We start from the raw sequence: 25,780 nt of genomic DNA on the forward strand, positions 1-25,780 counted from the left end.
CTCCTCCTCCTCCATCTGCCCCTCCTCCTCCTCCTCATCCTCCTCTCTTGCCTCTGCTGCCCCTTCCTCGGTCGCTGGCTCCTGCTCCTCCTCCTCTGTCTGTAGTGTTGAGGTGATGTCCTCCTCCGCTGCCCCACTCTCCTCTCCGTCAGCCCCACCCTCCTGGCGCTCAATGCCCACTTCCGGGGCCTCCTCCTGGCGCTCAATGCCCACTTCCGGGGCCTCCTCCTCGGGCTCGCCGTCAAGGCTGGGGTGAGGCTCCGCAGCTGTGGGACTGGAGGCTTGCGGGAGGCTCTCCCCATCCTCCTCCCCCCCCTCTTCCTCCTCCCCCACCTCCTCCTCTTCCTCCTCCTCCTCTTCGTCCTTCACCAGCTCCGTTGTCCCATCCGGAGCCCCGTCCTCCGGCAGGTCAGGCATGTCTGGCCCCAGGCTCGCCGCATCGTCCACCGACTGGTTCTCGTCGTCGTTAGCGATGACGACCGGGTCTCCCTCCTGGTTGTCCTCGGCCTGCCTGCTGTCAGGGACGACGGGACACTCGGGCTCGGCACAGAGCGACGCCTCCTCGTCATCTGTCAGAGTAAAAGGGGCAATCTGTCAGTCAGAGTCAGGACAGGATGTGTCCCCAACAAGGCCGCAGTGCAGGACAGCTGCCACAAGACACGCCAGTCTGAGAAACACAACTTGATTCCCATGGGACATCTGAGGACCTTATTGAGCACAATGCAGCATGTTTTATTAAAAAATGTTATATTTAGCAATTAACACTCAGCAATTTTAGAGGATGACTCAACATAGTGATAAATTGCTCTTTGTCAGAGGCTCTGCTCTTTTGAGCTGATATTCTATATTTGCAGGAGACACAATGGGGACATTGACTCCAGAACAGAGACAGTGATGCGTTATCGCTTTATTTAGATACCTGCGTGGATAGAGGATGTTATCTTTTTTGAGATTACCTGGATGGATAGAGGATGTTATCTTTATTGAAATTACCTTGGTGGATAGAGGATGTTATCTTTATTGAGATTACCTGGGTGGATAGAGGATGTTATCGCTTTATTGAGATTACCTGAGTGGATAGAGGATGTTATCGCTTTATTGAGATTACCTGGGTGGATAGAGGATGTTATCGCTTTATTGAGATTACGTGGGTGGATAGAGGATGTTATCGCTTTATTTAGATACCTGCGTGGATAGAGGATGTTATCGCTTTGATTACCTGGGTGGATAGAGGATGTTATCGCTTTATTGAGATTACCTGGGTGGATAGAGGATGTTATCTCAAAGCGGAACTGCAGCTGTCCACTGACGTGGTCTGTAGGCAGCCGGCGACCCAAGTTGTAACTCACCACTCGATCCCTGGAAAGAGAGAGAGAGAGAGAGAGAGGGAGAGGGAGAGACGTCCCAATGAATCTCATTCACCTCTGTGAGCTCCTCTTTCACACACTGTAGATAACATACAGTAGAATTCTCACACTGCAGATAACATACAGTAGAAGTCACACTGCAGATAACATACAGTAGAAGTCACACTGCAGATAACATACAGTAGAATTCACACACTGTAGAATTTTCAAGTGTCAATGGCAGCATCCAACATATCACTAAATCATCACAAAAACATAACTCTTTTGATTTCCTATGTTACAAAACCCCCTTGCAGGTTCGAGAAGGTGGAAAGAACTGGCGAAAGATGGCAATCCCAATAGCCATTGCACAATACCTATGACACGTGAGACACATGAGTACAGCATCCACAGCGGACCCAGAGCCATGTCTTATAATTTACACCCTTGTTAACATACACCAGCTTCATATGGAAAGAGTGAAGTTCAGTTCTTACAGAAATAAGAAAAAACTCAGAAGAATCATCAGAACTCATTCAGTCCTGTTAGTCATCTGAGTGACGTCAGAAGAATCATCAGAACTGATTCAGTCCTCTTAGTCATCTGAGTGACGTCAGAAGAATCATCAGAACTGATTCAGTCCTCTTAGTCATCTGAGTGACGTCAGAAGAATCATCAGAACTGATTCAGTCCTCTTAGTCATCTGAGTGATGTCAGAAGAATCATCAGAACTGATTCAGTCCTCTTAGTCATCTGAGTGACGTCAGGTTGTTGCTCTGGGATGGTCTCCATGGCGACCTACCCGATGGCGTGCTTCTCCAGCAGTCTCTGCACGGGCACACACAGCTTGCCCAGGAAACGCTTGATGATTGGCCGACTCTTGGCAAACTTGTCCTTCACCTCGATCTCCAGCACGTCCGTGGGCAGCGACACAAAGTTGAAACGCTGAGGGAGGGGCCAGAGGAAAGTAAGATCTGAGTGACATGTCTGTGTTAATTCAGTTCACACCGCTCCTACATATAACATCTGAGTGACATGTCTGTGTTAATTCAGTTCTATTTCATATATAACATCTGAGTGACATGTCTGTGTTAATTCAGTTCACACCGCTCCTACATATAACATCTGAGTGACATGTCTGTGTTAATTCAGTTCACACCGCTCCTACATATAACATCTGAGTGACATGTCTGTGTTAATTCAGTTCAGTTGTTAGTTAGGCACACCACTCCTACATATAACAAATGCTCCATTACAAGAGAAGTGTTTATACCAGAAACAAACAAAGATAGGGAGATGATCAAATACAAACCTTGTGCAATTCCTGAACTTACATGTATGCATGTCGTGGGCACATTCATGTAAAGTTACTCAGAGAACAGGAATGACCAAGAGCTCTACATGAGGTTTTGTGCTTCCCACTTACTAGAATGGGCATTTTACAGATCTTATCTGGAAAGATTTTAATGCCCAGACATAACAATCAGCATGATTAGAGCAATTGTTTACTCTGCTCACAAATGTGTTTGTGTTTGTTCTCTGACCAGCCAAAATACACAGGAGGATCCCAGCAGACGGTCTGCCTGAGAAAGCAGCCTCTTCAGTAGAACTCTCCCTATTGCAGGATTACAACCAGGATCTATGCAGAGAATGCAAACTAGACGAGCCGTGTGTCTGGCGTAGTGGACTGCGGATTCCAGACCCGTCTCTCTCTCTCTCTCTCTCTCTCTCTCTCTCTCTCTCTCACACTCTGCAGCTGTCCATGGTGCTGAAGGTGCTCGGTCTGCCAGGAGAGATACAGCGCTCTCCAAGGTGCTTAAAGCCCCGTGCTCTGTGCCAAGGATGGGTGGAGATGAGAGGAATACATTGGACACAAGCGTAAAGGAAACAGAAAAAGCATCCCCCTCCACACAGGGAGCTCAGAAGACTCACTTTAGGGTTGTTGTGGGAGTTCAGATATCGACCGACTCTCCTACAGATCCAGCACAGGCCCAGACCTGGTCAGCATCATATACCATATTTGGAATCAAAGTCACCGGCAGCATGTGATACTGTTAGACGCCAGGGTGGTACACAAGAGTGGAGGGACAGAGGAGATTTGCTGAGGGGCTAAAAACAGTCACATAAGGCGGGAAATAGGATATGCGTGTGTGTGTGTGTTTGTGCACACGTTCGTTTTGTGTGTGTGTGTGTGTGTGTGTGTGTGCACAGTGACGTTTGTGTGTGTGTGTGTGTGTGTGTGTGTGTGTGTGTGTGTGTGTGTGTAAATGTGTCTATGTGTGTGTGTGTACAGTATATGTGTGTGTGTGTGTGTGTGTGTGTGTGGCAAGGTGACCTGGTGCACCTTGACAGTGAAACTGTATTAACTGCGGCGTGTGCTGTGTGCTACTGCCCCGACCTCACCGATCAAGTGTCAGCTGCAGTCCACCAAGCGGAGGTGAGTCACCGCTGTGACCACAGCAGAGAGGAGAAGAGAGACCACGCAGCCTCTTCTCCGTATCTCCTCTCTTTATCTCGTTTAGTTAGCGGGCCTTCCATACCCCCCTGAAACTCCTGACTAAACAGTGCCTACGCCATCTCTTCTATCTCGTTTAGTTAGCGGGCCTTCCACACACCCCTGAAACTCCTCTCTTTATCTCGTTTAGTTAGCGGGCCTTCCACACACCCCTGAAACTCCTCTCTCTTTATTCCACACACCCCTGAAACCCTTAGTTATCCCATGGGCTTCCACACACCCCTGAAACTCCTCTCTTTATCTCGTTTAGTTAGCGGGCCTTCCACACACCCCTGAAACTCCTCTCTTTATCTCGTTTAGTTAGCGGGCCTTCCACACACCACTGAAACTCCTCTCTTTATCTCGTTCAGTTAGCGAGCCTAGCCACTCCCCCCAGCATACTCAATCAGCACAGCTCACAGCTGAGAGCCATTTCCTCCCCACAGTTGGCCTCTCCACCCCACTGCTTTGTGATGCTTAGCGACGGCTTTTAATTGAAAATTAGTTGAAGAGCCCCATTTATGGTCCTTTGCGGAGGAGGGGAAGTGTGAGGGGGGGGAAAGAGAGAAAAGAGAAGGAACATGTCAGAGAAAGAGAGAGGGAGAGGGGGAGGGAAAGGGGGAGAGAGAGAAAGAGAGGGAGAGAAAGACAGAGAGAAGGAAAGGGAGAGGGGGAGGGAAAGGGGGAGAGAGAGAAAGGCAGAAAGAGAGAGAGGGGGAGAGAGAGAGAAAGAGAGAGGGAGGAGAGAGAGGGGGGGAGAGAGAGAGAGGAAGTGAGAGAGAGAGAGTGAGAAAGAGAGAGAGGAAGTGAGAGAGAGAGAGGGAGTGAGAGAGAGAGAGGAAGTGAGAGAGAATCCCTTGCCCTCATTAGCGATGCATTCATTCATAGCCTCCCGACCCCCTCCTCTCTGCTCAGGCCTAGCTGCCCTACTGGATATCATCAGATGAATGAGATGGCTATCATTTAGCAGCTGTGGTCAAATCTGTGGAGATGCTGTCGCTTTCTGAGACCCATTCGCAGCTCTCTGGGAGACCCGGAACCTTCCAAACGCCTCGCTGATAGCTGCTTCCTCCTCCTGCCTGGTGGGACTCGTTGCTGCTTCCTGCATTATCTCTGTTCAATCCGGAGCTACACACTGCAGCCTACTGGCCTGCAGCCATTTGAGGAGACTGCAGGGTCTGTCCAGGCAGCCAGGAGAGACAGTGAAGAGGAGTTTTGAAAAAGGCTTCACCGTACAGATGCAATGGGGAAACTATATCTTCTCGCTACTTAGATGCTTCATATTCATGTTAGAACAGTTGGAAATGTTATCTATCATTGTACAAAGATTATACAAAGGAAATTCTGCCGATGCCATTACAGCCTGATGAACATAAACATACATTTGTAAAGATTCAGAATCAGAACCACAATCAGAATTGTGTTTTATTGCAAATTCTTTTTTTCTCACCAAAAACACTTTGAGGAATTTGACTTAGTGTAACCATGTATTTATTTATCAGACACGGTTGTCCAAAGTGAATCATGTATTTATTTTATTTATCAGACACGGTTGTCCAAAGTGAATCATGTATTTATTTATCAGACACGGTTGTCCAAAGTGTCTGACATTTGTCTCATATTATATCACAAGGGCCATTGTCTTAGGAGCAACTTGGGGTTAAGTGCCTTGCTCAAGGGCACAATGGTGGAAGCTAGGAATTGAACCCACAACTTTCAGGCTACTGCACGCTAGCCCAGCTCCTTAACCACTACACTACCACCACCACACCAAGCTAGTCCCACTCCTGAACCACTACACTACCACCACGCTAGCCCAGCTCCTTAACCACTACACTACCACCACCACACCAAGCTAGTCCCTCCTGAACCACTACACTACCACCACGCTAGCCCAGCCACTACTACACTACCACACCACCCGCCAGCCAGCTCCCTTAACCACTACACTACCACCACCACACCACGCTAGCCCAGCTCCTTAACCACTACACTACCACCACGCTAGCCCAGCTCCTTAACCGCTACACTACCACCACCACACCATGGTAGTCACAAAGGTGCAACAAACAGGTGTAACAAACATGCCAGACTGGGTAGAGCTCCATGGAACTCAGTGAAACATGGTCGAGCCAGACAGGCAATCTTTACCAGGGGAGAGGTCAAGAGGTCAAGACCTGACTGGTGGTCATTTGCTGGACATTTCTCCACCCACCCCTGTCACTACGACAACCAAGGAAATAAACACTAGCTCTCTACAGGGGACGGGACCACATCATTACATTATGAATGTTTACGGATGAAGGATTCCCAAGCTGCTGCGGCTCTTTCACTTCCCTTTGCTATTTTGTAGTGTTTGTTGAAGCATAGCATGTCGTCGGAGAGAAAAGACAATTTCTGATTCGGAGCACAGGTCTGTAGCTAACGGGATTCAAGGAGCATGACACAAGCACAGGCCTGCTGTGGACAGAGAGATGTATTCTGTTTGAAAACAGAATCAAAGGGACTTTACCAGGGTGTGTGCAGTTATGGGGTTTGTCTTTGGACACGACTCCACACACCAAAACAGACACCATGTTAAAGCAAGACACGGCTCCTCACCAAAACAGACACCATGTTAAAGCAAGACACGGCTCCTCACCAAAACAGACACCATGTTAAAGCAAGACACGGCTCCTCACCAAAACAGATACCATGTTAAAGCAAGACTCGGCTCCTCACCAAAACAGACACCATGTTAAAGCAAGACACGACTCCTCACCAAAACAATCATCACTGGATATTTCATTACACAGTAATACACACCAGACACACCATTCATCACCACTGTGCTCTCAGTGTAAAAACCACTGTGTTGACAGCGCAGAAATGACCAGATTCCAAACTCCCTGACCTTTGAACCCTTCCACGGTCTAACCAATTAGATGTCACGCTCATGTTTTTAGAGTCACACTAGTAGGGGCCGAGTAGATGACTGAGATGATCTCACATGAGGGTGTTTGTAAGCCTGTGTGAAAACAAACAAACAAGCTCTGTGGATAAGGTCAGAAATATGCCATTTTTGGGCGAGGCATCACAGCATACACACACACACCACTGAGGCGTCGCCTGCACCCCTTACGCACTAGAGTGGACGACAACGATGAGGCATCGCTGTTAGACTCTGTTGGTCACTCTGCTCGGCACTGCACATTAGTAATCGCACTGTCCGCACGCGAGCTGTGAACGGGCGGCCATATTGAACCCACGTGCCCCTGCTGGAGGAGGAGGGAGGACAGAATTACCATGGTATTGAGATGAGGATCAGAATTACCATGGTAACGAGATGAGGATCATCGGTGGCAATGATCAGGATTCATTCAGCTCTGGCCAAATAAGTCTGAATCTGTTCTCAGCAAATCATCACTATGCTCTTTAGGAGGGGAAATGACATCATGATACCTCATCAGGAATGGTCACGAGTGTGAATCTGTTCTCAGTAAATCATCACTATGCTCTTTAGGAGGGGACATGACAATGTGTGTGTCTGTGTGTGTGTGTGTGGTCACAGAAGGCCATGCTGCTCCCACAGCTGACCAGGTCACTGGGAATCAATAGACATGCAGAGCAGAAGACATACAAATGCCAACAGAAATGAAGGGGAGAGAAGGAGGGAGAGAGGAGAGAGAGAGAGAGTGAGAGAGAGAAGGAGAGAGAGAGATACAGAGAGAGAGAGTGAAAGAGAGAGAGAAAGAGAGAGTGGGAGAAGGAGAGAGAGAGAGAAAGAGAGGAGAGAGAGAGAAATACAGAGAGAGAGAGAGAGAGTAAATGAAATTAACTTATATTTTAAGTGATTGCTTTCTCCTTTTAATGATTGCTATAGATATCACGATAATATCGCTATTGTGGTATTTTTTGTCATGATAATCGATATATGATATTGATTTCATAAACAATTTCACAAATTGAATGGGAATTGAATGAACGGGAGGTTTGACAAATGAAATGTTGATATTGTGACAACCTTAGGGTGAAAGAGAGAGAACAAACATAGCATAGCAGAGATAGATTCTGTAGGGTTCCCTGGAATGTGAGTCTACCAATCAGAGAGCTCACATGATATGGTTGTCATAGAAATCACACTCCACACTTCCAAGAGGTCCTTCCATCTTGGGGTGGATGCCTATCTCGTATTGCCGTAGAAACATTAAGCCAAATCACATGAACACAGCCATGGAGATGGAAAGGAGACCTCCCCCCCCAACACACACACTCACACACACACACGCACACGCTAGTAGCTATCCCTTTCCTGCTAGTTCTCATTTCCATCTCTCACAATGTCATTCCTCTCTTTTGAGAGATCCCTTGCCTTAACTCCTTGAATGCCAAGCTGTTTTCGGAAGCTTTGTCCTAGAGTGCCAGCAATCTAGACCATTGTTGATGATTTTTGTACAGCCACAGCATATTCTGTGTTATAGCTATGAACACATACAATGGCTCGTTTGAAAGGTGAGACTTTAAGCTCTCAGTGGGTGCAAACCGTGTATTTCTACACTCCTCTGTTCCTGAGAAATAACAAACTAAACAGTGGCTAGTTTTTTGCCTGTAAACTTTACGGGAAGTGATCAGCGAAAATGTCCTGGTTTTGAGCTGACGTGGATGCGTCACTGATTTGACCCAAAGCGGCAAAAGAGTTATGATAAAATGTCCAGATAAAATGTCCAGATTGTGCGTTTTCATGAGTTTTCGATCGTCATATATTTCATTTCCATTCATCACAGAGTTCCCAAAATCACATATAAGGTGTGTTAGAGTGTCTAGTTTCGTAATTTAAAAAAAAAAGCTAAAAACGTAATATTACGTTTTTGGCACTCAATGCATGGGAAGGAAAAATGTAATATTATGTTTTTGGCACTCAATGAGTTAACATTTCCCTAACATTTCCACTATTTCTAGTATGATCACTATACACCTCATCCAAGTGTGTGTGTGTGTGTGTGTGTGTGTGTGTGTGTGTGTGTGTGTGAGTTGGGGATGTCATATTGAGGGTGATTTGAATTAGCAAAACATAGCATACTGTACATCAGATATGGTGTGCTGTCTCTAATGCTGAATAATGCAAAAGCAAGTCATGTGACCACACTATTATGCACAACATTGCGGTGCATTTTGACACATTTGCCCCGTCCCAATGCTGAGGAAGTGGGATTGTGTCCTTCAGTTACTCAGGCATTAATATGAAAAGTCATCCACGAGTTAATTAGACACACACATTCAGATACACACACACACACAAACACACACACACACACACAAACACCTTGGGGAACAGGAATCACAGATGGGAAATTGTGTGTGTGTGTGTTTGTGTATGTGTCTGTGTGTGTGTGTGTGCGAGAGCATGTGCGTGTGCGTGCGTGACATCCATTTGTCTGCTGCTCAGTCAGCCAGAGGGGTGTGGGGGGGTGGTTTGGGGAGAGCTGACACAGGTGTCTGGAGATTCTGCTACAAAACAGGCTGTGACAACGCAGCCGTACTGTCAGGCTAGGAGTACTCTAATGGCGGGGACAACCCCGGTAACACCTACTCATCTGTGCACACACACACACACACACACACACACACACACACACACACACACACACACACACACACAATAGAGTGTGTGAGAGAGTAGGACAGCTCATTTAACAATGCATTCGCAAGGGCAACCCCCAAACACAGAGAAACAAGCATACAAACACATCCATAAACAGGAAGACAGACAGAGAGAGAGAGAGAGAGGGAGAGAACTGTGCAACAGAGAGAGAGAGAGAGAGAGAGAGAGAGGGAGAGGACAGTGCAACAGAGAGAGAGTGAGAGGGGGAGAGAAAGAGAGGGAGAGGACAGTGCAACGGAGAGAGGGAGAGGACAGTGCAACAGAGAGAGAGAGAGAGAGAGAGAGAGAGGACAGTGCAACAGAGAGAGGGAGAGAGAGAAAAGGGGGGAGAGAGGACAGTGCAACAGAGAGAGGGAGAGGACAGTCCAACAGAGAGAGTATCCCAGCCCACTCTGTGGAGAGCTGCTATCTCACATAACAGTGTTTCCCATCCCACACCAGAAAAACCGATGTGATTGGCTCGGAAAATCAGTGTGACAGTGACAGTAACCAGAGGTTTCTGAGTATATTTCTTTTATTGTATAGCCTTTTTATGCCTTTTATGACAAGACAGTGAAGAATGACAGGAAGCAAGTGGGAGAGAGAGTCGGGGTGGGATCCAGAAAGGAGCACCGGCGTACGGTGCAGGTGCCCCAGCCAGTCGCGCCACAGCCGGGGCCACAGCCGGGGCCATGACCAGAGGTTTCTGCTAGAGTGAATTCACATCTGGTCTCCAGGCTAGTGTCCACATCTGCTCTAAGATTCACCTGGTATCCAGACTACTGTAGTGTCCACATCTGCTCTAAGATTCACCTGGTCTCCAGACTACTGTAGTGTTCACATCTGCTGTAAGATTCACCTGGTATCCAGACTACTGTAGTGTCCACATCTGCTCTAAGATTCACCTGGTCTCCAGACTACTGTAGTGTTCATATCTGCTCTGAGAGTCATCTGGTCTCCAGACTAGTGTCCACATCTGCTCTAAGAGTCATCTGGTCTCCAGGCTAGTTTTCACATGTGCTGTAAGATTCATCTGGTCTCTAGGCTAGTGTTCACATCTGCTCTAAGAGTCATCTGGTCTCCAGGCTAGTGTTCACATCTGCTCTAAGATTCACTTGGTCTCCAGACTACTGTAGTGTTCATCTGCTCTAAGAGTTATCTGGTCTCCAGACTAGTGTCCACATCTGCTCTAAGAGTCACCTGGTCTCTAGGCTAGTGTTCACATCTGCTCTAAGAGTCACCTTGTCTCCAGGCTAGAGTTCACATCTGCTCTAAGATTTACCTGGTCTCCAGACTACTGTAGTGTCCACATCTGCTCTAAGAGTCACCTGGTCTCCAGACCAGTGTCCACATCTGCTCTAAGAGTCATTTGGTCTCCAGACTAGTGTCCACATCTGCTCTAAGAGTCACCTGGTCTCCAGACTAGTGTCCACATCTGCTCTAAGAGTCACCTGGTCTCCAGACTAGTGTCCACATCTGCTCTAAGAGTCACCTGGTCTCTAGGCTAGTGTTCACCTGTTTTTCATCTCTGGATTTGGGGGAATACATTTGCAACACAAAGTGCATCTTGGGGTGGATGCCTATCTCGTATCCCAGTGGAAACATTAAGCCAAATCAGAGAACAACGCCATGGAGATGGAAAGGGGACCCCCACCTGGATTGGGGGGAATACATTTGCAACACAAAGTGCTCCATGTAGACTGTCCACACACTGCCTATAGCCCTCTATGCACACGGTTATGACTTCAGCAAGTAGGAGGTTTGGGTTGATTTGAAAGGCGTGATGATAAAACTCAGACTAAATAGGGCACAAGACATGCTCATTAAGACAAGCAACACCACACTGCCATATCGGCAGTCTGAAACAGTCTGTGTGTGTGTGTGTGTGTGTGTGTGTGTGATTTTGAGAAATGAAAGGCGCGCCTCGGGTCTGAGGGAGAGAACTGTCGGAGGCTCCGCATCAGCGGGCGGTTTCCTGCTTTCATGTTCCGTCTGAAGCCCAAGAACCCGCAGCACGCAGACATGACGCGCTTCTTATAAAGCCTCCTGTCTCATCGCGTTCTGAGAGCGTGGAACAACAACTCTCCAAAAACATCTCTGCGTGAGCAGCGCATCGATCACTTTCACTGTCTCCTTGTCACGCTCAGGGAAACTTTTCACAAAGTCATGTCCTGTTTTCTCTCTCTCTCTCTCTCTCTCTCTCTCTCTCTCTCTCTCTCTCTTCAGGTATTTGGGTTTGCTGCATCCAGGTCTCTGAGACTGGAGGATGTTTATTGTTGTTGTATTTTAGGTATATATATGTTTTAGTATTTTTATTATAACCTTTATTTTTGCCTTTATTAAGATAGGATTGTGAGACTGACAGGAAGGTGAGAGAGAGATGGAGTGGGATCAGGAAATGACCTGGACCTGAGCCCGGGTCCACGCAGCCACCTGCACCCAAATATGGTACAGGCACCTGGCCAGCTGTGCCACAGCACCCCCCCCCCCAGACTGGAGGATGTTGACTAACAGAGGTGGTGTCTATAGGCCCTTACACACTGGCAAAATCCCTGCAAAATTATGTACCAAAATCGCGGAACGCCTGTCCTTTTCACATAGACCGAGGCGGAACGGCGGGGAAGAGTGTCTCGGCAAATTTACTACCAAGCACCCTAGACTTTTTGCCGAATCGATAAGTTCCGGCACCAGTGTGAATGGGTTATATGAGACTTAACTAACGGAGGTGGTGTCTATGAGACTGGAGGATGGAGGTGGTGTCTATGAGACTTAACTAACGGATGTGGTGTCTATGAGACTGAAGGATGGATGTGGTGTCTATGAGACTGGAGGATGGAGGTGGTGTCTATGAGACTTAAGCCCTCCTTACACTGTCAGACTTTGGAAAGATTTGCAAAGATTTGGAAAAGACTACAGTCTCAGACCCTCTCACATCTAAAGACAAGTAGTAGAGTTTTAAGTCACAGACTATGATTTTGCAATGACTAGGGATCTTGCAGGGTCACTATTTACCAGACTGCAACAAGATTCCTTTAAATTATTACCCATCGTGCAATAGATAAACAGGAACTGAAAATTATAGCCTACTAAACTCAGTCATATTTTCGTGTTTCTGCAGCATTGTTTCATGCGTGACATCCCTAACCGATATAGAGTTGTTCTGTCACGTGGAAGAGCCGACTAAATATGTATAAGAAATGACAAATGTTATAAGAATACCAAATAATTATAGGCTACAGCTATCGCCTATACTTTGCCCCTTCCTGTTTGGTGTTGGAGAGAGGTCACTATTGGTTTTTATAGTTCACGTCACTATTGGCATGAGCCACGACTAGAAAGACTTGCGATAATATCAAACATGTTTGATATTGTCGTAACGGCAAAACTAGAAAAGGACTGACTCCGACTGACTTAAAACCGCTAAGATTGGCACCTTACACTTAACGATCTAGTTGACGGAAGCGCGCCGCAATTCCAGTACAACTCCCATGATTTCTGTCCGACTTTGGAAATTTAGTCGCCGACTGTGAAAACAGACCAAAATCGTACAATGTAAGGCTGCCATTAACGGACGTGGTGTCTATGAGACTTAACTAACGGAGGTGGTGTCTATGAGACTGGAGGATGGAGGTGGTGTCTATGAGACTGGAGGATGTTGACTAACGGAGGTGATGTTTGGTTGGGTTGGACAGACACCACCCGCCGGTGCTGTTGGTTCAACAGTGGCACTGCAGGAGACTTGCTCGCCAGTCGCAGTCGCTGATGGTAAGGGCTTCTGACAGACTCTCCACCTCGCACACACTGGGGCCAGACTGGGCGGCAGACAGACACTGACCTTTTCTGGCTGAGGCAGCTTCTAGTCTTTGACCATTTTAATCACTGCTTGGGATTCCTCCCCTTCCCTGCTCCCCCAACATTATCTGACTGATCTTCTGCAGCAGACTGTAACAGCTTGACCTAACTGCATGCGAGTGTCCGACTGCAGAACAACGTGAGCGACAGACAGGACACAGAAACAGGGTGTTTGACGAAAGTTCTACTCAAAAGGCAAAGCCACATCATGCTGCTTTGCTTGCGAGCAGTCAGGACATTCTAATTGAAAACAGAGTAATCAAACTGATTTTTTGGCTGACACTCGTTCACATCATATGCCGTTAGAATACGGTGTGAGAGTAGTTCACATTTGACATATCACTGCACGTGCAAAATAAATCCAAATATGGAAATAAGGAAAAAAATAAAAAAATACACATTTCAAATACATGATGACATAGACTCCCCTTGGCATTATACGCAATGACAAAAAATAGTTGTGAGTGACAAACCAGACATATGAAATGCAGTCATAGTGATGGCTGCTGTGTTGTAATAATCAACCAGCTGTGGTGAGCCACCGTGCCTGACCCCTGACCTCTGACCACTGTGCAGGACTGACCTCGCGCTGCCAGACAGGGTTGATGGTGTTGCAGACGATGCCGGACCTCTTCTCCTGGCCGTGGTGGGGCAGCGCAGGGAAGGTGCTGTGCTTGCCGGGCTGGATGGAGATCTTCAGGTAGGGGTCGGGGTTGAAGAACATCCCCTTCTTCAGCCCCACTGCCTGGACGTCTGAGGAGAGAGGGAGGGAGAGAGAGAGAGAGAGAGATAGAGAGAGAGAGAGAGAAAGAATGCATTAACATTTACATGTATTCATTTAGCAGACACTTTTATCAAAAGCGATTTAAAAAAAGGAAAATAACATTCAGTCTACAATGCAGAGGAGACTGCACACTACATCAATCAATACCAGAGAGTGAGAGTGCAGCAGTTTTAAGTACTGGAGTACTAGTCAAAGTGTAGCGGAAGAACAAGGTAGGGGAAAGAATGGGAAGTGCATGGGGAGTGCATGGGGAGTGTGTGGAAAGTGCATGGGGAGTGTGTGGTGAGTGTGTGGTGAGTGTGTGGGGAGTGTGTGGGGAGTGCATGGGGAGTGTGTGGGGAGTGTGTGGTGAGTGTGTGGGGAGTGTGTGGGGAGTGCATGGGGAGTGTGTGGGGAGTGTGTGGGGAGTCTGTGGTGAGTGTGTGGGGAGTGTGTGGGGAGTGCATGGGGAGTGTGTGGGGAGTGTATGTTAGCTGTATTGTGTTGTTTATGTTTGATGTAAACAATGATACTTCATACAGTAGTGTTTTTGTGAGTTGTACTCACATATACTGCATTTGTTTACTCACATATACTGCATTTGTTTACTCAAATATACTGCATTTGTTTGTTCTGGCAATGCAGAATTGAAACAGCAATGCCAATAAAGCTCACGTGAATTGTATTGAATTGAATTGGAATGGAAAGGCTGAGAGAGCGAGTTAGACAGGAAGGGAAGCGGTCAAACAGCACGATGGAGGAAGTGAATGTCCACCCATGAACTGAGCAAGCCAATCAGGACAGAGGAGGAGGAGGAGAGGACAGAACAGGTGATGAGGAGGAGGAGAGGACAGAACAGGTGATGAGAGGAAAGGAGGAGAGGACAGAACAGGTGATGAGGAGGAGAGGACAGAACAGGTGATGAGAGGAAAGGAGGAGAGAGGAAAAAGGCACGAAGAGAGGAGGAGGAGAGGAGAGGAGGAGGAGGAGAGGAGAGGAGGAGGAGGAGAAGAGATGAAAAGGAGGAGAGTGGGAAATGGCAGAGGAGAGGAGAGAGGAGGAGAGTAAAGAAGAGAGGGACATGGAGGAGGGTTGGAGGGAGAGAAAGGATGCAGAGATGACATAACTGGTCCACCCATGAACTGAGCAGCCAATTCCGTTCATTAGTTCTGCTTGTTAGTTCAAGACCTACACTAACTAGCCCACCCCGAGGCTAAACCAAAACTGAAGAGGTCGTACATTTGTCTGACCTGAAACTGGAGAGCTAGATTAAATTAGACATCTCAAGATAGCTCTGTTTCGATCTCTGTATTTTAAGTACTGATCCTCTTACACCGTACGACAATAAGAACAACACTCGGGTGCCTCTCCATCATGCATCTGTTACCCATCATGCATCTGTTACCCATCATGCATCTTATTTATTAGATTATGAAAGAAACTAAGTGCATGTCCGTTCAGAATTCCCACTCGGGCTCCTGTGCGCTGTTGGCATGTGGGGGGAAAACAAGTGTTCTCTGGCCATTGCACAACCCTGTCAGGTGACTGTCTGCCGATCTCTGAGAGGACGCTTGTGGTCTGAGTGGTGTCCACTCTGGCACGGAGACTCACTCGCACTCTCTGCTCTCCACACCCATCATCCTGCAGCTGTGGCCAAGCCCTCCACATTCCACCAGACAAAACACACCAGGGTCCAAGCCAAAGCCATCTCTAGGAGACAGGGAATGTGGAGGAGAAGGAGAGGAGAGGGAGGGAGAGAGAGATGGAGGGGGGGGGTGGAGAGAGAGAAAGGAGAGAGAGGGGGAGAGAGAGAGGAGAGAGAGGGAGAGATGATAGAGAGAGAGAGAGGGAGAGAGAGAGAGGGAGAGAGAGAGACAGCGTGGTTCCCAGTGGAGCTAATTACTTCCTTAAACAGCCACTAAGGACAGAGGAGACCAAGAGCCACAGCACCATTCCACATACAAGACTGAGGCACTGACACATAATCACTGAGCCTCTTAAACTACTGTATTTCCTTCTGCCGGCCTGTCTGTCTGTCTGTCTGTCTGTCTGTCTGTGTGTGTGTGTGTCTGTCTGTCTGTCTGTCTGTCTATCTGTGTGTCTGTCTGTCTGTCTGTCTGTCTATCTGTATGTGTGTGTGTGTTTGTGTGTGTGTGTGTGTGTCTGTGTGTGTGTGTGTCTGTCTGCCTGTCTGTGTGTGTGTGTGTGTGTGTGTGTGTCTGTCTGTCTCTGCCTTCCATCTGTTCCATTCATTCTCTCCCCCCTACCCCTCTATCCCTCTATTTCTGTCCACAATCAGCTCTTCTTTTCTCTTTTTCCCTCTTTGCCTGCCTGTGTGCCACTCTTTCTCCTTCCCTACTATTCTATCCCTCCTCTCTTTCTTGTCTCTACTGCTACCCCCCCCCCTTTTTACTTGTAAACATACAGGAAAAGGACACTGTGTTCCAGATCTGTCCAGTCAGACTCTCTCCCTCTCTCTCCCTCTCTCTCTCTCCCTCTCTCTCTCTCTGTGTCGTGGATCAAGAGTGCAGGGTTGGCATCCTGACATGGAGTGCTGGACGGAGATCCCCACAGCCCTAGGCGCTGTCTGGCCACTCTGCCTAGCTTTGCTTCACACACACATACACACACACACCACGGGCGCTGTCTGGCCACTCTGCCTAACTTTACTCCACACACACACACACAAACACACACCACGTCACCCACTTAGCAGTACGGCCGGCCTGCCCCCTCAGCTCAGAGCGTCTCTGACCACTCACTCCATCAGTCTAACTACAGCGTGACTCCTCGTAGGGTCTGTCTGCCCAGACACTGGCAAATTAATGACTGACCAGCTATATGGTGTTCCATTCCATTACAGGGTTACTTCAACACTACAGGGTATTTACCAGCACCCATTACAGGGTTACTTCAACACTACAGGGTATTTCTGAAACAGCACCCATTACAGGGTTACTTCAACACTACAGGGTATTTCTGAACCAGCACCCATCTTTATGGACTTCGGGACTGTCCTGTCATCATAATTTCAATATTTGGCAGATACATTATAGTTTGCAATATTTTAATTAAATTTCCTTAGAATATTATTATGAATTAACAATCCTGATATTGTTGGGGCAAGTTCATGAAGCATACTAGCCATATCAAACCAGACCTTGGTGTCTGCACAAGCAAAGTGGTTATGATACAGTTCATCGTGGTACAAATTGTTTTCACCATTAGTAGTAGAATTTAATGTTGTATTCACAGAAAGCTTCTCAACACAGTATTTCCGTGCAGTCATTCGAAAAAGAGCCTCTCGATGACTCATTATTGGTGAGAGCTTCTCTCAAGAGGCAAGTTACAGGGTTGAAATAGTAAAATCCCAGAGTGGAACAGGAAAGTTGCTATTGCTATTGATGCACATGGTGCCTTTGTGCAATTACGGTGTACATGAGGTCCAACCACATACATGTGATGGGAATTATTTTTATGACATTTTCTGGCCCCAGACTAGATGGAGGCTTAGCCCCATTTACATTGAGAGTGTATTCTCTCCCTTTTCCTTTGATCTATTCAATGCAGATGTAGGTGTGAAATGCTCCCCACTGGCTGGGCACCATTTGCTCCTACCATCTGTCCACAAGCTCCTTTGTTCTGTCTTTGGTTAAGACAAAGACCTTAGGGTTAACTTTAGCTGAATTATATGTTTGTGTTATTAACTGTAAATGTATTCATGTTTGGTATCATTTTTATAGTCTCAGTACAAGGAGTACAATGATTTAAGTACGACGGAGTATTAGGGCCACACATGAAGGAAAAAAATATTTTTGCCATGATTAGATTAAACTTCGACATGTCGACTTTTAAAGTTGCCATGTCAACATTAAACTCGACATTTCGAGAATAAAGTTGAAATGTAATATCGACTTTTAATCTTGATGTATCGACTTTAATGTCGCCATGCGTCGACATTAAACTCAACATTTCGAGAATAAAGTTGAAAAATCATGTCGACTTTAATCTCGGCGATAATTTTACATTAAACTCAACATTTTGAGAATAAAGTTAGTTTGGAGAGAGAACAACCGCTCGGGACGATTGAAAGGGAGGACGAATGAAACAATGCAACAAGTGCAACAATGATTCAGAGTGTTCGAGTGCAACAATGATTAGACATAGGCCTATATCATGTGGACAAAACATAGAACATATTAACCTACGTTGCTCAGCCAAATACTTTGCTGTTAGGTCCTTATCACGGAGTTACAGGCGATAAATGCGATGGTCAAAAGTAGCCTAAACGTCATAGCGGTTTATTTATTTATTGTAGGCCTATTATTAAAGTGTTGTTCTAAACATTTAGTTGTTGCATCTAAATGTTCAACTTCATGCTTATGCACTAGAGGCATACTAGGCGCTCTCCCCAACCCCAGCCCCTTAGCCCAACCCCAGCCCCATTACCTAACCCCAACCCCTTAACCTAACCCTTTTCCCCACCCCCAACCCCTTGGCTTAACCCTTATCCCCACCCCTGGCCTCTTAGTCTAACCCCTACCCCCAGCCTCTTAGTCCAATCTCCAGCCTCTATGCCCATTAATTCAACTCCCAGTCTCCATGCCCTACCCTTTAGTTTTTGTTTTTCCTTTTACTTTAATATTATAAAAAAACGTTTTATTTGTTATTACTTATATACTATACTTATATACATTAGTACTTTCATAATATATTATTAATATCCATAATCCAGACAGCCCCACCACCCTTCCCACTTTGGTGTGGCCGGATCCAATCAGCCAGTGCACTCACAGTCAGCCACTAACCTAACCCTTGCCTACCCACCCACTATAATAAAACGTATTTTCCCCTAACCTAACCCTTGCCTAACCCACCCACTATAATAAAACATATTTTTCCCTAACCTAACCCTTGCCTAACCCTAGTGCCTTCCAGGCAGCGCTGCTTTGAAGTGGACGGTGGGGGCCCAAAAGACCATATATGGAACACAAAACCATATCCAAAGTCCAGAGAGATTCCTCCAAAGTAATCAGTGCAGTCCTTAGACCTGTACAGCAGTTCAACACAAGACCACCTCATGAAGGAGAGAGGAGGAGGAGGAGGAAAACGAGGAGGAGGAGGAGGAAGATGAGGTGGAAGAGGAGGAGGAGGAAGATGAGGAGGAGGAGGAGGAGGAGGAGGAGGAGGAAACGAGGAGGAGGAGGAGGAAGATGAGGTGGAGGAGGAAGAAGATGAGGTGGAGGAGGAGGAGGAGGAAGATGAGGTGGAGGAGGAGGAGGAAGATGAGGTGGAGGAGGAGGAGGAGGAAGATGAGGAGGAGGAGGAGGAGGAAGATGAGGTGGAGGAGGAGGAAGAGGAGGAGGAGGAGGAGGAAGATGAGGGGTGGAGGGAGGAGGAGGAGGTGGAGGAGGAGGAGGAAGATGAGGTGGAGGAGGAGGAGGAGGAGGAGGAGGAGGAGGAGGAAGATGAGGTGGAGGAGGAGGTCTGGAGCAGTGTCCATCTGCGGAGAGACTCACCTGACAGGGAGAAACTGATGAGGCGCCTGCTGCCCAGACTCTGGGTCACCTCCGGGCATGCCACAGGCTTCAACAGCTGGACAGAGTGAGAGAGAGAGAGAGAGAGAGAGAGAGAGAGAGAGGAGCAGACAGAAAGAATAGATAGAGAGATTAGGATATAAGAATAAAAAGAAGGAAAAATGAAAGTTATTATCATGTGATGTTATTCCAAATGAAGAGGGAATCCCTAAGAGGCAATCCCAACAGGGCACACGTTTCAGGAGGGAGCAATCCCAACAGGGCACACGTTTCAGGAGGGAGCGATCTCAACAGGCACACGTTTCAGGAGGGAGTCTGACTAGCCAAAGTAATGTCCACCAGAGAAAATGACCAATGTTATTAGAGAGAGTGAGGAGAGGAGTGAAGCGGACTAATGCTTTACTGAAACTATATGACATTGGTCCACTCATCTGGTTCCTGGCCCAGCCGGCCGAGTGTTGCAGTGCTTAAGGGCCATTAGGGAGCTGCTAACGGCTAACTGCTAACAGCTGTGATCAATAGGCTGCAGTCATTAGGGCAGCATTGATCCGGAGTGCAGGAAGAGGAAGAGTCCAGTGGGAGGTCCCAGGGGAGGACTGTTCCCAGAACAGAGAAGAGCTCATCTCAACTATCAGTGCACACACACATGGCGCACACACGGACACACATTCAAAAACATACACGCACACACACAGACACATACACACATACATTCTGTTTGTTTGTTATGATGTTTGTGCACTGATACCAGTTTAATAAACAATCAAGGTTTTATTTATAAATTCAATTTCTATCACTTCAAGGTTTTATTTACAAATTCAGTTGTCTGTACGTGAGGATTTTGTCCGCCCATGACCACAGAAATCCAGCTCACGAGCACATAAAAGGCAGAGAAGTTGGACTGGACTAAGAATGGCTATTATATACGTGAGTGAGAGATAAATCTGTCTCTGAAAAAACCTGAAAAACAAAGAGGAGGCGGAGCAAGACGGGGTTTGGACCAGTTTCACCAAATGAGATGCAAATCCTGTGTGTTCAACTGTCAAACCGCAAATCCAGTCGCCTCTCTGTCCCCGGCTCACAATAGCAAGAGCTTTTACGGATTAACCGTAAACACAGACAGATTAAAATAATCGGTGGCATGCCTCGAAACACCCATCGATTCACCCGTAAGTCCAAAATGAACTCCATTCCAAGGGTCTGCCTCACTAGGTTTCCCCTATCTCTCACACACACACACACACACACACACACACACACACACACACGAGGCCGTGGACAAGCTGAGCACTCGAGCATGGGTGAGATTTACTTTTAAATCTGATAACACAAAAGATGACAGAGTGTAGATAGTGAAATGCTCAAATCCCGTATAATCCCCCACGAGCGGACACAAGCACACAGACACAAGCACACAGACAGTCATATGATGCTATCGGCACCCCTGGCTCTTATTAGCGATGTGGTACCCAGCCAATGACAGCATTAGGGGGGCAGTCATGGAGGAAACCAAAAGTGTGTCGCTCCATTCCACTGGACACAAAGGGCAAACAAACGGAGGACAGCTCAAGGCATCAATACGACTCAATATCAGTTACAGCCCCTTAATGAATTACAGCGAGACCAACAGGCAAACCAACAGCAGTGACATGACCTATTCCACACACATCAACACAGGTGCTAAATAATGCGATTAAGTGTCGTATCTACACTAAAACCATAGCAGAGCTGCCGCCATGACAGTGGTGTTACTCACTGACGTATCCACACTTAGTGATGCGGCATGACTGTGGTGTTACTCACTAACGTATCCACACTTAGCGATACGGCATATTCAATGGAATTCAGCTTCATTTCTGTAGTGCTGAAACAATTGAAATGGCCTCAGGGCACTATACACCATAGAGTCTGGAGTCTGAAGTCTCAGGGCACTATGCACCATAGAGTCTGGAGCCTGAGGTCTCAGGGCACTATGCACCATAGAGTCTGGAGCCTGAGCTCCATTGGAGAAGCGAGGTTAAAGAAGCAAGGAGGACACACATCTCTATTTCTGTATCAGGCAGACACCATGGGGAGCTCTGCTTCATACCATGTTTGGGTCCAGTGCTTGAAATTTTCTGATCCCATCCTATCTCTATCTCCCTCTCACTTCCTGAGTTTCACTATCCTATCTGAAGGCAAAAAAGGCCCAAAATATATATAAAAGCCCTGATAATGTATAATAAAATATATATAGTATACAACACTTGTTGTGTAAGCTTCTTCCCCAGACTAAGTGCTTGTTAAAGGTACCTGAGCGTGAGGCTGGTGGTGGTGGTATTGGTGGTGGAGGTGGTGGTGGTGGTGGTAGTGGTGGTGGTGGGGGGGGGTCTGCTGACACACTGAAAAAGCCTGAGCTTGAAAGACGAGCCAGTGTCAAGTCAGAGGACAGCAGACGTATGTTGCACTTAGTAAGATAATGGGTAGGGCCAGAGGCTAGAGAGAGGAGGAGAGAAGAGGAGGAGAGGAGGGGGAGGAGAGGAGAGGAGAAAGGAGAGAACAGAGGATAAGAGGAGAGAGGAGAGGAGAGGAGAAGGTAGAGGAGAGAGAGGAGAGGAGGAGAGAAAAAACAAGGGAGAAACAGGGAAAGAGAGGAGATAGAGGAGAGGAGAGAAGAAGAGAGGAGAAGAGAGGAGAGAAGAGGAGGAGCGAAGAGGAGAGAAGAGGAGATCAATGAAGAGGAGGAGAGGGAGGGAAGGCTCGGACAAAAGATGAGAGGTGAAGGGGGGGTTGGCTAAAGGGGAGGAAATGCTTCTCTTTCTCAGCAGTGCAACGACTGAATGCTAATAGCAAGAGAATGCCACGTGAGAGGAGGGAACAGTACCAGAGTGACTCAGCACGTGCATCACACACACACACACACACACACACACACACACACACGCACATGCACACATACACACACACACACACACACATACACGCACGCAGGCACACAAACACATTGAAAAGCGCACACTGACTCCACTTCACACACACACACACACACACACACACACACACACACACACACACACACACACACACACACACACACATACAGGCACACAAACATACAAAAGGCACACTGACACATTTCACACAAGCACACACATGACACCACACACACACACACACACACACACATACACGCATGCAGGCACACACACGCAGGCACAAACACATTGAAAAGTGCACACTGACTCCACTTCTGTCTGTCATCTGCACACTGGCATGAACGCAGAAGCCAGTCATCCGACAGAGAAGCTCAGAGAGGTTAACTCAGGGGGCATCGTCAAACAGATGTTTAAAACTGGCATCGCCAGCCCTGGGTGCCCTCTGCACTTATATTAAAGGAGAATTCCGGTGTGATATTGACCTAAAGTGTGTTGAAACATGATACCGAGTGTGAACGTATGTCTCATAGCCCAACTCGGCTTGTCCCCTGCACTCCAAAATCTGGCGCTTAGTTAGCCGATGCTACCAACAGCTTTTTTTCAATGGTGGTGCTTCGCATCGGGCTAGCCATGCAAATAAATCACTGTTTTACACCATTTACGAGGCTCAATGTATCTCCACACTTCATTGGTAGACTTCTGAGGGCCCTGACATTTAAAACGAGACATTGAGAACTTTGAATACGCACGTCACACACACACACACACACACCCTAGGTGCCCTCTGCACTTTACATACACACGTCACACACACAAGGAGGAGAACAAACCAGCTGCAATACATCAGGTCACAATCCTTCCCAAGCGTGTCACGTCATATCCTGTTTATGATGAGGGGACTCTGGGATCATGCTAGCTAATGTAGCTCAAACTAGCATCATGGTAGCTAATGTAGCTCAAACTAGCTCCCCACAGCTCAGGTGGGATTCTGGGTTCATGGTAGCTAATGTAGCTCAAACTAGCTCCCCACAGCTCAGGTGGGATTCTGGGTTCATGGTAGCTAATGTAGCTCAAACTAGTTCCCCACAGCTCAGGTGGGATTCTGGGTTCATGGTAGCTAATGTAGCTCACACTAGCTCCCCACAGCTCAGGTGGGATTCTGGGATCATGCTATGTAGCTCAAACTAGCTCCCCACAGCTCAGGTGGGATTCTGGGATCATGCTAGCCAATGTAGCTCAAACTAGCTCCCCACAGCTCAGGTGGGATTCTGGGTTCATGCTATGTAGCTCAAACTAGCTCCCCACAGGTCAGGTGGGATTCTGGGATCATGCTAGCTAATGTAGCTCAAACTAGCTCCCCACAGCTCAGGTGGGATTCTGGGATCATGCTAACTAATGTAGCTCAAACTAGCATCATGCTAGCTAATGTAACTCAAACTAGTTCCCCACAGCTCAAGTTTCTCAGATTCTCAGACATCATAGCACATAATTCTCTGTCCTTCACAGTTTACAGGACAACTGGAGTTTTCTTTTTAAATGAAATAGAACAGGATTGGGTAATTGCAGTGACCAAATGTCTCCAAATCTTCTTGCAAAGCTCATTTCACCATGATGGATGCAAACAGCTCCGCCTCCCTAGAATGGCTTGAATGAATTCTTGACACTTCCATATGCTGCAGTATTTTATGAATCTCCAATGCTTTAGCATGTCTGATGCTGCACATAATCTCCAATGCTTTAGCATGATGCTGCACATAACCCACTCTGTGCTGTTCCCCAGGCTGCTGCATCTCAAAACACAGTCTGTGTCTAATACTCTCTGAATCTGAATGTTATAAAATCCATTAGACAGAAACATATATCCTTAAATCCTTAAAACACATTGAAGGCTGGTGGCAGACATGGCCGATGTGAGAAGCAAAGGGGCTCGACACAACAAAACATGCCGTTACAGCAAAATTAAAGAGGACATTTAAGTACAACACAGCACGTATGTTCAGCGACTGAAGAGACACTGTGCTACTGAAGTTCAGCTTTCTCAAGCCCATTAATATGTGACCATAATTCATAAGCATTTCCAGCAGAGGTGGGGGAGTGCAGGAGGCGAGTCCTTCCCCTTCCTTCTCTTATGTTCCTCTTTTGTGTGGTGAGGAAAAGCCCTGGACCTCCTCACCTCCATCTGGAGAGGCAGAGTGGGCAGATGGCGGCGCTGCCCAAACCACACCTGGTCACCTCCAGATGCCCCTTTTGCCCACAGATGCCCATAGATGTCCTCTCCAGATGCCCTGTTTGCCCACAGATGCCCTCTCCAGATGCCCCTTTTGCCCACAGATCCCCCTTTTGCCCATAGATGTCCTCTCCAGATGCCCTGTTTGCCCACAGATGCCCTCTCCAGGTCCCCTTTTGCCCACAGATGCCCTCTCCAGGCTGCTATATGTTTCTGTCTATATTGCCGAAGTGAGTGGATTTGAAATTCATTATTCTCTGCCGTTTTAAAAAAACATAGTCCAGTATTTCTTTCGAAATTGAAATGAAGTTTGTATGCACTGGACTATGTTTTTTTTTTTTTTAAAAAAACGGCGACGAAATTGTGAATTTCCAGAGCCACACTCGGCAATCGACTCCTACGGACTTTCCCCTAAAGACGCCAGCTGCAGCAGCAACATTTCCGGAAAGGTACTGGCTTGATGAAATTCATTCTGGACTCTCTATCCGACCACATAAAGACCTCGGGATACTTCGGTTTGGCTTTAGGGACCCTCTACTTACTACCACGTAAGTGTAATGTTGTTTGGAACTGTAGAAGAGGAATAAAAATAGCGTTTTGTAGTGGCGAAATGACTTGCCCTGGTCACTCCCAGGCTAACGAGTTTTGACTAAAAACGGTAAAATCGAACTTTCTCAAAACACATCCGAATGACATGATTTTGATGTCAACTCAACGTATGTACTCCTAATCATCCGTAAATTGATCTAAAGTGTATTTTACTCCGGATAATTCCTTTAAGAGCCCCGGCCTCAGCAAGAAGGAGCAGCGAGTTCACAGTGCACTGGGAACAGAGGGTGCAGCCCATTACAGAACTTCCCACAGCTTCCTGGGTTTCTACAAGAGTTGCAAGAACTGCCGTCCAACTAATACAGAGGCTTTAGAACTCATTTATTAAATATCTAATTACATTTTTTATTTCAGACACCAAAAAGGGCCCATAGCAACATTTTGTAAAATAGTTTTAGTGATTCTTTTGTCTCCACA

At 47.0% G+C, this 25,780-nt stretch overlaps 1 protein-coding gene across 1 annotated transcript in view; it reads right to left on the bottom strand.

Moving 5' to 3' along the window:
* Window positions 1–25,780, bottom strand: part of LOC125309833 (E3 ubiquitin-protein ligase HECW1) — a 107,988-nt gene that overhangs the window by 53,157 nt on the left and 29,051 nt on the right. The window contains exons 6-11 of the mRNA XM_048266956.1: window positions 19,595–19,670; window positions 13,896–14,065; window positions 2,149–2,291; window positions 1,259–1,359; window positions 341–569; window positions 52–247 (exon numbers count right to left, since the gene is read on the bottom strand). Coding sequence (XP_048122913.1) covers window positions 52–247; window positions 341–569; window positions 1,259–1,359; window positions 2,149–2,291; window positions 13,896–14,065; window positions 19,595–19,670 — 915 coding nt within the window. The remainder of the gene's footprint in view (window positions 1–51; window positions 248–340; window positions 570–1,258; window positions 1,360–2,148; window positions 2,292–13,895; window positions 14,066–19,594; window positions 19,671–25,780) is intronic.

The sequence above is a fragment of the Alosa alosa genome, chromosome 16, assembly GCF_017589495.1.
Source record: "Alosa alosa isolate M-15738 ecotype Scorff River chromosome 16, AALO_Geno_1.1, whole genome shotgun sequence".
Classification (NCBI taxonomy): domain Eukaryota; kingdom Metazoa; phylum Chordata; class Actinopteri; order Clupeiformes; family Clupeidae; genus Alosa; species Alosa alosa.